General features: G+C 41.4%; 1 protein-coding gene across 1 annotated transcript in view; it reads right to left on the bottom strand.

Moving 5' to 3' along the window:
* Positions 1-8,251, bottom strand: part of LOC138064134 (secretory carrier-associated membrane protein 1) — a 47,007-nt gene extending 38,756 nt beyond the window's left edge. The window contains exon 1 of the mRNA XM_068925313.1: positions 7,988-8,251. Coding sequence (XP_068781414.1) covers positions 7,988-8,044 — 57 coding nt within the window. The 5' untranslated portion in view covers positions 8,045-8,251. The remainder of the gene's footprint in view (positions 1-7,987) is intronic.
* Between the last annotated feature and the right edge of the window lie 6,101 nt (positions 8,252-14,352).

Below are 14,352 nucleotides of genomic sequence, written 5' to 3'. Positions count from 1 at the left end.
TAATGGTTTTACAATACATTAGCAATTGAAAACAAGAATTTAGAATAAAAATTGCATAACCAAAGTAGAGCAAAAAAGTTTGCAGTAAAAAAGAACAGACACGTGCATAAAACACTTATCAGGAAAAGAATAAGGGGAACAAAGGTAATCACAAAAAAAAACCCAGCATAATAAGGTAGATTTTTAATACTGGTTGACAAGAAGTAAATAAGACAACTAAATACCTTCCAAAACTTGGATCATGTTACAGGGAGTATTATACATAGCAAGAATAGAGTAATCGTGTTGTTTGGAAAGATACGTAAAACTAGAATGCTGCATTTAGAATTGACAGCATATTTTAAAAAAAAAGTTTACACTGGATTCATAGGCCAGTAAGTAAAAATATCCAAGTAAACTGACAAGTACACTTGGTTAGTTTCAGAAAAAAAGAATAAGGATAAGGAGAAACAATACACTAAACATACAAATTGTTTTAAAAGAACAAAATTAAAATTTTAAAAGAATGAAGTTAGAATTAAAAAAATGTATTCGTTCATAAGACTCCTTAAGAATAGCTGAGGGGAGAATAAGCTACAGCAGGCATAGAAATCTTCATTTTCAGCTTTAGTTTACGTTCCAGGGACAGGCATGACCTCTTGATTACTGCAGTAGTTTCAATCCAAGCTGAGAAAAGTTCCATTCAGTACAATACTCTTAGACTCTTTTTATAAAGAATTTTACTTCATTTTCCAAGAAAGTATTAAACATGTGAGCAAGTTTACAATGGACACAAAAAGGTTTCTTGTTTAAAAAAAAAATCAAAGGGGGGGTGGGGGTGGGTAGAGAATATCACCAATCAGCAAGTCAGCAAATTATATCAACCCTATCATCTACCTCTAAGATCAGGCGATGGCTGCCCTTCAGCTGTACCAGCGTACAATTTGTCTTTTGCTTCAAGAACCTCACAAATACCTACACCCTAACTGCTTTAATAGTCACTGACACCGACCAGAGCCTTTACTCTGCCAGCATCCTCAGCATTTACTGTTAAATAATCACCTTCACCTAACTATGCATTTTTCCCCCTGTTGCTTTTTGTCCTTGGGTGGAAGTTCTCAAAGAGCAAAAGAGATGTTCAGCATCAATCCAATCCTCCAAACTACTCCTCATGCTCAGCAACGATGTCATGCCTCAAAAAAACCTGATGGCATGCAGACTAGAAGCACAGACCAGAAGTCTATCAGGACTGAATTCAGATTGGCGAGTCCACTCCCCAGAGTGGACTCAAGAGATCATGAGCAAGGTCCATCTCAACCAACAGGGATTTCTTATCCCTACTACTTCTACTGGCAGTTCCAGTACCTCACTCTGAAAGATTAGAACCCTTTAGCTTTCAGTCTACCATTATTACTGATTGGTTATACCCATCTTCATGCACAATACTGACTCCCAGTTCAGGTCTTGTCTCTCACTGGTATGTTTTCCCAATCAAGGTCCCCTCAGCCTTTGTTTAACTGCATGAAAAGCTAAGCTCTTTTTGTTTCAAGATAAGCCTTCCATTGATTATCACAGAAACTATTCTCTATACCTATTTCATTTCACATTAGCCTTTTCTACGTGTGAAAAATATTAATTGTCAATAAGATTCTGGACGTACAAATTCTGCTGAAAATTCAATAGCAGTTTTACTTCCCCTTCTCTGTGGAGTGCTTCCAAAGATCACACTGATGGCTCCAATCAGTTAAGTAAATTGCAACAGAAACATCTATAACTGTTTCCCCGAGTTTTTCAATTTCTCGATCAGAGAGAAAACTATCCACCCCACTCTTCATAAACAAATGAGTTTCGGAGAGCAACTAATCAACTAAACTCTCCATATGCTGTATTTAGCTTTCTATATACCTACCTGAGGTTTTTGCAGCGAGGGGAGGTGTCAGACAAACTTAACTTTTTAGAACAAAATCTGAATAAACATGTATTTTGTCATCAGTGGATATCAAAGCTTTTTCTTGTTAACTCTGTGTCTCACCTTTTAAATAAGGACCTAACACTTGGAAAGGAGGATATTCTGCACATGAAGGATGTATTTTCCAGTTCCATAACACTGTCTACCTTCAGCCAGATTAAGCTTCTGAAATTGCAATTTGCACATGTTCAGTAGAAATTTGGAATAAATCAAACAGCTTAACTCCCCAAAGATTTTTACCCTGTCCATGCCACAACAAGCTACATAAGGTAAAGTTTCAAAAAGCTGCTCAGGTTTTGATGCACGGTGGCAAGCATCTTCACGCTCTATTTCTTCCTTCATGGTCATAGGCCCAAGAAAGTGTAAGCTGACAAAAACTTCACAAAGAGCAACTTAATTTTGAGATCCAGGTATGTTTTTCTATCCTAACAGCACATTAATATAGTATAAAGTTTACAGTGTACAGTATAAAGGAAGACTTAGGGCCTCACACCTGCACTACCTGCAAAACCTATGATTAAAAAACACTTACTTTGAGAAAGAGTTGGCCTCAGAAGTTACATTTGTTACATTTGGAGGAATTAATCACTTAAAGGTACAGAAATAAGTCTCTGCTTAAACAAACAAGCAACCCCCACAAACACACACCCACAACTCTGATGAAAAACCACTAGAATGCTTCAACTCTTCCAGCTTCAAATTTAACATCTCATTCACTAATCAGCCATTCCCCCCCCCAACACGGAATGATATCCAAAGATTTTCAATCTAGCACTGCCAGAGCTCAATCAATAAATAGGATAGCATAGAAGTAGCCAATCCACGGTTCTTACACTTGACTGTCAAGCAATTCCCATTACAAGTCACACTAACCGGAAGCCAGACTATGCAGGGTTCTGAGCTATTGAGTAAACCCAATTCACCACCTCCAAAACCAAATAAAACTTCATAGACTCCCACGGATGAATTTGTCTCAAACCCCACAGCTGTCCTATCTTGCAATGGAGCTGTAGCCCCTAGAAAAGTATCACCTCTATCTCTGAACTGGTCTCAAAACTCTCCCTTTCCCTGGCTCCGAGAGGTGTGGCAGGTTCCTCTTCACAACTTACAGTCTCAGTGTATAGTTCTTGGAGCAGGAAGGCTGCCATCCTAATGCAATACTTCCTAACACTTTACTGAAAATACAAAAAAAGTACAGCTATAACCAATACTGAGTATCTGTTAAAACATATCACAGTACTGCACCTACAGTGCTGATGAAGCGTACTCTTGAAAGCTAACTACCATGCATGTTAAAGAACACCTCCAATACCATGATGTTTCACATTACATTATGCAAGGTTTTGAGGAATTCAGAAATTCTGAAGTCACAAAGGGAAACTGAATAATAAAATCAGTATTTTATGTCCTTTACTAATTTAAAAGACAGACAAATTAATTGGATATATTTTATAATCATATAAAAAGAGCCATGCATACAGGCGTGCAACAAAGTTTTTGCAATATGAAGTATAAATACTGCGGAAATAATTCAAGTAATTAGGGTCCTGATCCTTCAAAAATAATTAAGACTCCTCTCCCCTGCTGTAACTTTCACTCACTTCAGCTTGCCTTGAGCAATAGCAGTCAAGGTGTAAATCACATGGACTCTGCAGCTACACAGGGCAGCAGAGTCATCAGTATGCTACTAACTTAAGCATCAGACCATCAATTCATATTTTCTGTCAAAACTAGACAGAAGATTAATTTGCATTCATGCAAGTCAGATTAAGTGCAATATCGAAATTACAACTAGAACTACTTCTGTAGTGAAGTTAAGCTCCGAGATGCACTTAGTTCTAGTGACTCAAGTAATCCTATGACCTCAGTGGGACCAAGTCAGGTGCCCAAGGCCATTTTTAGATATCACAGAACATCTCAGACATCGACAAGAGACCCATATCTTTTTAGAGCAACAGCTTGCAGCAAACCAAGATACCACCAGGCATTTAAAATGACGCTATATACTTACATTTGGATACTGAATCCCACCCAGAGAAACTCTCACATAGTTAACGTTACATACATTTAAAGGTTCACATGATCGCGTCCTTCCATGTTATAACAGAACAAGATGCTTGGTACTCTGTTCGAGTTTTCACCCACACTGCTTAGTGATTTTTTACTGTAATGTCATCATTCACATTCAAATACAAGTATATCTTACTTTTTTGATCCTACCTTAGTTTCTATAGTATCAAACACCTGCACTTGCTCAGAGCTCCAGTGAAGTCAAAGGAACCAACCCCACAAAATCCAGCATAGAACCCTGTTTAAGTCTCAGTTCCACAGTCACTCAGAAGTAACTGTTTCATACGTTTGGACAAATGTAATAGTCCTCAAACCTTTTTACAGACAGTCAGTCAAGCCACAAAGACCTATGAAATTCATAGTTCTACTAAAAAAAAAAAAAAAAAAACACGAAAAAACCCCAAAAACCCAACCACACACACGTGTAGAACCCATTAGAACACTATAAAAGCACTAAAGAGATGAGTTACTTCATCTCTCAGTAGTTAATAACATTCACTGCAAAAAAAGAAAAAAAACATAGTTGAGCTACTGCAGAATTATTTCAGTGCAAATAAAACTTATACTGGATTTCAAGAGATTGTAGTTTCAGAACCTTTGTATTTGCACCATCTCCCAAGACAAAAGACTATAAACATCACCTCTTTCATGAGGAAAACAAAATAAAACGAAACCCCTAACACAACACAGCAAGGAGACAGCTACACAGGAAGAGGTTGAAGCTAATTTCAAAAATATCTTTGTCTGATTATACAAAATTTATTTTGCACGGGCGTGGTCTATTCAAGAATCAACTGTCCAGGCCTTGAGCACAGCTGAACCTCTCCGAGGTGTTCAGATTTGCCTCATCCCTAGGGACTTGCTTAGTGATCATGGAGATGTTAGCTGACCCTGATTTCTGTCACTGGATCTGATTCTGACCCTGACTTAACGTCCTGACTTGACCTCAGTTAACTCAAAATAAAGAGAACTTTACTTAGCAAAAAATGTGACAACCATTCCCCAGTGAAGGAAATAAAACAGCTTTCATTATTAGCCCAACTTTCATTTAAAATAATTCAGGTTGTGCCAAATGTATATTTCATGATAACGCTGCTACTACTACTTTCTCAAATTCTAGAGAAATGATCACATCTTCACTTGTATGGTACATTGATGCATTCTCCTCCACACAATTTTACCATCATCTTTCAAAAGCATTTTAACACTAGCATGTTATTTATCTTTTTGTTTAATTTCCTCTTGTCTCTCAAACAAAAACATCTCTTCATGTAGGTGGTACACCTATCCAGAAGACAGTTTTTTTACACAGGAACAACATGACTTCAAAAGCATATTAGCCTTTGGGGTACCACATAAAAACATAGAGGCCATTATCTCATAAATCAACACAGTTCTACGGTCAGTCTGAGCAAGCAAATACTTTAAACAAGAAATTCTATTTTACAAATTAAATTCCTTTACTTCCAGGAGATATCAAACCTGAAACACGATTTTAAGTTCGGTTTCCAGAAAGAATAACTACCCGAAACACAAAGTAAACTAGAGTTTCTATTTCACCTTTATCTTTCCAAAGAATACATTTTTGATTCAACATCAAACAAAAATCTATGCTGATTAAAAAAAGAAAAAGGCATGAGAATAGTTTCAGAAAGTCTTACAAGCAGGTTACACAAAGTTAGTAAAAACAAAGTCTTTAAGGAAAAGTATGACCCGCTCTCAGCCCTTGGCAGCAACTCTTGCGCATGAAGCCCCTCCCACTTTTCTGTACCATACTGATTTTACACAAGCATATAAAGTGGCTGCAAATGTAAAGAAAATAACTAATCTCATCACACATAAAATTATCAAGTACAGACAAATAAAAACATGAATAAGTTCAAATAAGGTTTCGGACAACATGACTTGGAGGTTGGACTAGATGATCTCCAGAGGTCCCTTCCAACCTAAATGATTCTAAGGGCTGCCAGGGTCCATCTGGAATATACTTGTTCTACATACAAGGTATCTTAAAACACATACAGTTAGACTAAACTGAAGTTCAGACATGGGTTAAAATCCCACTAATCTCAAGCGAGATGGCAGTCAAGGTGTGGCTCATACATAAGGCCTCTCTGGCCCTTCAAGTAAAGGCCCGGATGAGTAAAGAAATGCAAAATCACCTTTTGTGGACAGTAGAATGAGACAGAAGTTAACAGAGACTTGCAAGAAGTGGGGAAAAAAAGCTTCCTAAAAAGAAAAACCACACAGCTTTCCTAAAATAACATCTGCAGGGAAAAGAAATCCAGAGCAATGCTTTAACCATGGTCTTCAAGTTCTGGAGTCCTCAACTGCAATGCATCTTGATAAAAGAAGTAGAGCATGGATTTTGCCTAACAGCTACAATAGAAGTCTTTTCCAGGGGGGAAATATGAATAAGCTTTAAGCAACATCTTCACAGTATACATGTGGCTGAGCTACATCTCTAGCTTAGGTCTCAGAAACACCACATAGGGCAGGTTGCCTGGGCTCAGGAGCCACGCAAAGGCAGCTGCTATACTGTTTCCAATACCCTTAACTACTCTGGATACCTATACACAACAAATATTGCTATATAGTATTCTCATCACTAGTACAGAAAGCAGAGGAAAACAGACTTCTTTCTGTTGCTGAAGACATATTCTAGAACAGTGACACCTTTTTGATGTTCTGTGCCAGAAGTATTTAAAACAACAGCACTCCCATTGGTGCCAGTCCAAACTTCTACTGGCAGCAAGCTCAGCATCAGTACTGCTCTTGATCTAGGTCACTGCACTGTGTAAAATATGAAGGAAAAACACAGGAACTAGCTTAAAAAGGGATTTTGCAAAATTTTATGATAAAAACTAAACTAAGGCAATTTAGACAGACTCCAATGAACGGTCAACAATAATACTTTATGTTCTCCGCAGCTACCTCTATGAAAGTATGCTTGAAGTATGACAAGTTAATTTTAAAAAGGCTTAATTACTCCAGCTGAAACCAGTGAGCCAAAACCCACTGAAATAACATTTGTGTGCTTTAAAGTGTCAGCATGATATCAAAAAGTGGCACAAAAACCAAGCACACAATCAGTAAAATGATGAAAGTAAGCAGCTCAAGAAGTTCATTAAACCGGGCTCCAAAGAGAGCACAGATAAAGAGGGGAAGCATCCAAGCAGGCCACCTCATCTTGACAGCTGATGCTGCAAGGTGTGTAAAGAAACAGTTCTCAGCTGTGAGCACGAGAAGTCAGGAGTCCAAAAAACTAAAAGCCTTAAAATACATTAAAATAAACCATTCTGAAGAGAAGGGCAGAACTTGTACCTAGCCATGTATGCTTAACAAGTAATGTAAAGTGGGTAAGTTTGAAGGGGGAGGAGGGAGAAAGAAGGGGAAAATTCACTAGATTATTTGAGGCTAGGTCAGTCACACAGAAGAAAAGTTCTGTCGTTATACATAAGCATGCATTCACACAGCCTAATTTCTCACCGAAACTAAAAAAAAAAAAAAATCTTGCTCTCAAAATAACGCACTTAAGCGCGATTTGTGTTATTTTAGCAACCAAAGGAGAAACAAAACACGGACACTTGAACTTGTGAAGCGGCTGTGCCCATTTCCAGGGCTCCCACAGAGGCTTTCTTCAGGAGCCGCTAGAGCCGTGCCCCAGGCCCGCGGCCGAAGGCAGCCCGCACCCCAGCGCGGACACCGGAGACGCAGGCTCCCCCCGGGCGGCGCTAGCCGCAGCGCTCGTCCCTTCCCTATGGTGAGGCGACCTCCCGCACCCCTGGCAGCGCCGCTCCCGGCTGCGACCCCCCCAGGAGGCCCAGGGCCCTGGGCGCCGCGGGGCCAAGGCTACGAGGCGCCGGTCCACCCGCTCCGCCCTCCCCTCCCCGCCGGGGCAGCGGGGCAGGCTGGCGGCCCCCCGCCGGCCCCGCCCTCCGCCCGGCCCCGGCCCGCCCCCAGCCTCACCTTGAAGGGGTTGTTGAGGTCCGGATCCGCGAAGGGGTTACTGTCGAAGTCCGACATGGCGGGGGCAGGCGGGCAAGCGGGCGCTGCGACGGACGGCCGGCCGGACGGCGGCGGCGGCTCTGTCCCTCCGGTGCCCCCCACACGCAGGCGGCACGCGGGCTGCCTCCCCCCGCCCAGCCGCTGCCACCAGCCGCTGCGCCCCGCAGCCCGCCCCCTCCGACACCGGCGAGCCGCCAAGCGCCGACCTCCCAAAATGGCCGCCTCGGAAATGACGATGCGGGGCGGGCCGTCTGCCGCTTGGAGGGGGCGCTCCTATTCCCGGGGTGGGCTGGAAGGTTCCATCGCGGGAGTGGGAAGGGGGGCGGAGGGTGGCGCTGCCGGAGCCAGGCACAACGTGACGAGCCCGCCGCGCCGCGCCGCCGGGAGCCATGCGGGAAGGCGCCCCGGGGCTTGTCGCCGGGCGGGCTCAGCGCGGCAGCCGGGGCGGGGGGGGGAGGTTGTGTCCGTTACTAACGGCCGGCGCCCGCGCGCCATGGCGGCAGCGGCGGTGCCCTCCCCTCAGCGAGCAGCTGCTGGCCTGGGCGGCGGGTGCCGAGCGGCCCTGCCGCCTCCACGAAGCTCCTCCAGCCCCTGCCCGGCCTTTGCGTCCCCGCCGCTGGCCGGTGCCGTCGCTGTCGGGTCTGCCCGGGTAGCCGCCACTGGGTAACCCCCTCTCCGGGCTTGCTCAATAACGGTGCAAAAAGAGGAAGCCTCTCTGCTCCTCCATCTCTGCCCCTCAGGATGAGCCAGAGCAGCCGTCTTGTCGAGAAAGTAAAATTAAAATTCCCTACAGTGAGCCTTCCCAGCGCTGCCTGTAGCAGCTGTGAAGCTAATAAAAAAGGCTTCAGGTTTGAGACTTGCTTGATAAAACACCATTTCACTGTGTTGTTCTGTTTTTTTATTGGCGAGGTAAATAACATGCCAAGCATAGGGCTTCTCAGATGTCTTATACAAAGGTTCAGTGAGGACTGTATGTAGGGTAAGGCTTTGAAACATGGTCACAAAAGCCTGCTTCCTTCACTAGACATGTTAAAAGAGCTTCTTGCAAATGTTCAGCCAGACTCGGCAGCCTACAGAGTACTCTGTGCTGCTGATAAACTGTGACGCTGATACGATTTGAGCAACTATGAAGATTGTAAGAGGAGGGCTTCAAAAGAGTGTGGCAGAACTGGAGGAAAGAAGAGGCTGTCTTTGAAGTTAGGATGAAGACTGCATGAGAGTTTCAAAGGAGAACTGATGGAAAAAATATTTTAAAATACTTCCTTAGAAATACATACCCTGCATCTTCAAGACTGAAGAACCCAGTCGGAATGATGCAGATAAATAAACCTCCATTTAAATGCAAAAGACAGATTTGAGACAGGTCAACCTGTAGTCTACCTAAAAGAAAGTGCTGTGAGACTAAAATTGGCTTTTTAACCTTTTGATATTCATATGTGATTTTTCCTGAGTAATAATCCTGGGCTAACTGGGGCACAATAGCTAAGGTTTAATGACCCAGCACAGAAGAGATACAGAACAAATGGGATAAACATGTGCTAAGGCTCACTTGGAATGTTAATATTTTTATGTACTTTAATCTGCTTATATCACCACACTGATCCTGACTCTGGCAGTCATTACGATAGTGATGTTCCATCAACAAGTCAAGAATAATTCTACATGATCACAGAATTGATTTTGCCATGGATCAGTAAAGATAGCAATAATTGCCATGGGTCTTGCTGTAATTTATGCAGAAGTTTCTCAATTACTCGTGAAGGACTGTCAGATATAAGATGACATGCAAATGGGACAAATCATAAAAGCATAGCTTCTAAAGAACAAGACACTTTCAACTTTTTGTTTCTGTGAAATGTAAAATACTTTATACTTCAAAAAACACAAAGGCAGCTGTTGTGCAATCAACCGAAGTGTATTACAGTGTTAGTCACAGTCATTCATACAGCTCACTTACAGTGACAGCAAATTAAATCATGTTGTTTTCCAGTAGTCACCCATAGTTCAATATCATAGCTCAATGGTACATGTTGATAGTTCAAAAGTTGTGTGCATTGGCAACTCTATATTTGTTCTTCTTTCAGCTATACACAGATGAATAAACGCAGGGATGAATGAATGTTTGACTGAAAAGAGCACCTTTTCCTGCGTGGCTACTGATGCTTCAAATCATGGACATAGCAACAACTCTGATATTAGTATGTTTCTGCACTGTTAAAGAGTAATCTGTCATTTTATGTGACTTTCAAGACAACAATGAAACTGCATTAAATGCTTTTGGAAAGGATAAAAATTATATTGCAATCAAATAATGTGAGCTTTGACAGTGCATCATTACTTGCAACTAACGTTAACTTTGGGAGATAGCACTCTGACTACCAGCTAATAGAAAATGAGAATGAATACATGCCTCCAGCTAATTGCTTAGTTTATACTCTGTATAAACAACATGGGTGATACAGATATGTCATCGTTTGATGCTGAGGGTTATATAATAGACATTGTCATTTACTTTTCCAAAGGAGTTTCAGAATTAGAAATGGTATTTGATTTGCCAAGGATACACCCCCCCACAATAAGTTCTCTTTACAACTTGCTTTCTGAACAGTAGAATTTACTTTTATGTGTTAGGTGAGAATTGCTTACTTGCAATAAACTTTCTAATTTTATTACAAAACTTGTCTCATAAATACAACAATCCAATTTTAATATACTGACATATAGTACGTTCATTGAAAAATACGTTCTAGTAGAGAACGGATAACATTATTTAGATAAAAATATCTCTCCATCTAAAAATTCCCTAATCTCATGGAAGTGGTTTCATTCAGTAGTTTTCATTAAGATAATTATTAATAATTATTCATAATTAATGACAATTATTTCAATTATCTTAATCTAACCTGGCCATTTTCTCTGAAAATGTAAGTTTTTGTGAAATTGTTAATATTATTGAAGAGTTTAAACCTCAACAAACAGTAGATGTGAACTGTTTGTGAGGAGTATTGTAATCTGAGATTGAATACAACATATACTTGTGTTTCAGAAATCTTGTGTAAGGAAATTACCTGACATTATTCCTTTAAGTCCTGGTTCTCTCAGTTTTTACAATATTTGTGGAATATATTGTATTTATGCCAACCTCAGACAGTGGGGAGGAGTGCTCAGTGATGCCTGTTCAGCTGAGAGGAAAATATATCAGTTTTTTCAATTGAAAATGCTGAGTAAATAACTAGGTGATCTGTTTCTGTCAGCTCCTGTCCCAATAAAGTAGATCACAGATTTACAGAGGATGGACCTTCAAAAAACAAAAATAAGCCACACAAATAAGCCCTAGTAACAATTGTAAAGAGGAGTGTTTCCATTCACACAGTGGAGAAATCTATGCAGCTCCAAATGAAAGCATAACTGTTAGAAAAAAGCAGGGATGAAGAATGTCAACTTGCCACACGGGCACTTAGTTTAAGGCTCTGCTGTACCAGTCAGGCAACATTACTTGCGTGGAAGATTGAAAGACTGCTAGAAACTGATCTACAATAAATAGACAAGAGAACGCTAAGGGAGCATAATGAAAGATACAGGTTAAAATTAGATGATGGGCAGATACTAGTTTTAAAGTCTTGCTGAAAATCTAGACAGAGAACACCTAATTTGCTAGGTAAAATTTTAATTGAAGAGTTATTCAAAGCAGCTCTTGGGAGAGCTGAAAGGAATCAGAATGCATAACATACATACACTTAGTTTCTAAGTTTTACAGCAGAGATTTACTTGCAAAATGTTGAAAAGATTTAACTTAGTGAGGAGAGAGAAAAGAGAAGTGGACATTCAAATATAAAACTCAAAGGTCATGAGTCAACATTTTTTGCCCTCATTTCAAAGAAGTGTGGAGAAGAGAGGAGAAATGGCAGAAGTCACTGCAGCATTCAAAACAGCAAAAATCTACTACATGTGGATTCCCATTTAACCTCTCATTCTGCTTCTTATAATCAGTGAAGCCCTTGTTCCACAAGATAATAAATCCAGTTTTAGTGTGCTTGATCACTGAGCCAAAAAGTCTGTGGTTCCATTAGGCAAAGTTTTGAGCCAGTATAAACTTGTTCTGAATACTCTAAAAAGGTAGCGTTAATCTGTCTGTTTTCAGGGGCCAGGGGAGTTTTACCAGTTCTGCTGTCCTGTACCCACATTCTTCTCCAATTAGAACTAGCGCAGCCGGCTTACAGGGGCAGCACGTGACCAAAGTAAACCTCTGGGCAGGCCTAAGGACAACAGTGAGTTCACTGCGGCTGGTGAAGCAGCCTACCCTTTTTATGAGAAACTTGACCACTTTCTGAAGCCACATGCCTGGACTACCCCTTTGTATTCCAGAACTGTAGCAAGATATTTGGAATAATTCTCTGTGGATAGTTTACCTCTTTTTTGGTAGGAGCATTCCCATGCCAATAGCTGAATCATAGTAAGGAACTGATGGCTAATATATTGCCATGTTGTAGTCATTTTGCCAAAGGTCAGTCTAGCGCTGCCCATTATCTCATGCCCTGCCTCTCCATGCTCTACGCCACTCTGTTATTCTGACTGAATCTGCCCTGTATGCCATACCCCAGACCTACACTGACATAAGGACAAGTGCATCCAACTGCTGTTCCTCACACAGTATCTCAGGGGCATCAGAACTGGAAGAACTGGACTTTAGTTTGTGGTAGAGAAGTAGCATGTCATACTTGTTTCTCAGAATAACAGACTTCACTAGTGTCTCGATGCTCTAAAGGCATACTGGCTAATAACAAAATTCGTCATCCTTGGCTTGAACAAAGAATCATTTTTGCTGACCTAGAAGGATATTGCTCAAGGTCATGTCATTCAAAATGAAGTTTAGATATGAAAAGTGAAAGCTGTCCCCAGTGGAGCCATCAGCCTCTGCTGCTCTTCATATCCACCTGAGGTCCTATTCTGCTCCATGTGTCCTGGAGTTGTACAAATAAGGCTTGTTGGTATCATCAGCAAGCTATCTTTCCCTCTGTTTCTTTTTCCTGTGGACCAATTGCTAGTCCTTATCCAAGCATCAGAGCCCCTACCTTTCCCATGACAGGGGACACCTGTATCCTAGGAACACCCAGGCACAGCATGCTATCACCAGCAAGCAGTCTTCACTTTTCTCCTAGGCTGAACATGCCTGCCTGTTTCCCATCCCCCAGATAGCAGGGCATGGGCCATTGGGTCACCATATGCCATAACTGCACTTACAAAGCCCAGCAATCACAGCACTGGCCAAGGCAGCAGGATACAATGATGGAGGAACAGTTATTCCTGCTGGAAGAAGAGTCATTTGTCTAGCTGGGGACAGAACAGTGACAATTTCACTCTCTTATCTTAAGTGTGTGTGGATGAAGCCAGGCGTTGCAACAAATGTTGCCTTTAAGAGGATGGCGAATCTACTGTGGCAGCAAGTGCGTGGGAGCAAGGAATAGTAAGTTACAGTCATGAGTGAGGATGCAGCAAAATGAACACATACTATTTGGGAGTGGGGAGCTGCAGAACGAAGCCAAGTGGCACTAGCAGTCCCTGCTGAGTGCATGTGTTCCTGCTCCAACTCAAGAGTGGGAGGAACAGCAGAAGCTAAGGCAGGTGATAAAAGAGCTAGTTCAGGCAGTGAGTAGACCTCAGTATCACCTCTCTCTTCGTCCATTGTATTATTTCTTGCTGTATGCAGATGCCTGTCTTCTGCAGTCCTTTTTCTTGCACGTTCCTAGCTCAGGGCTCAGCTCATACCCTGACCCTTCAAGAAGACAAACACTGAGGGACTTCAGTGGGCAATGTCTAGACAGTAGCAGGACTTTTGCTAGGATGCCTTCCAGAAAAATGATTCTGGCAAATAACTTTTCAACACGTCGCTCCTTATCCTTTCCATGTTAAAATTGAACGTATCTGTGAATAGTTGTCTGCATTTTGGTTTTTTTTTTATGTGTTTTGCATTGCTTTTTAATCACTCCTTGTGTTTTCTTCATTGAGGAATTATTATGTTGCAGTTATTAAGCAATTAAATTGTGATTATTAAGCAATTAGATTACAAATCTGTGATCTAGAAAATAGTCCAGGAGGGAGTCTGTATACATGTGTTGGGATGCGGGGAGTCAGTCAGTGATTCAAAACTGTGGTCCTCAAATGTTGGTTCTGTGAACAACAAATAAGACAGGGGAAAAAGAGACTGAGAACAGAAGCTGTAGGGAATGATGGTTTATTGGTTTCAATTCAGCTATAGGCAGTTCTGCAGCACAAAAAATATGGGATTTTGCATAAAATAGCTCACAGTCTGACCCTTCTGATTCTTA

This window comes from Struthio camelus, chromosome W, assembly GCF_040807025.1.
Source record: "Struthio camelus isolate bStrCam1 chromosome W, bStrCam1.hap1, whole genome shotgun sequence".
Classification (NCBI taxonomy): Eukaryota; Metazoa; Chordata; class Aves; order Struthioniformes; family Struthionidae; genus Struthio; species Struthio camelus.
The sequence above is the reverse complement of the archived record's forward strand: the minus strand, read 5'-3'. Positions and strand labels throughout refer to the sequence as shown.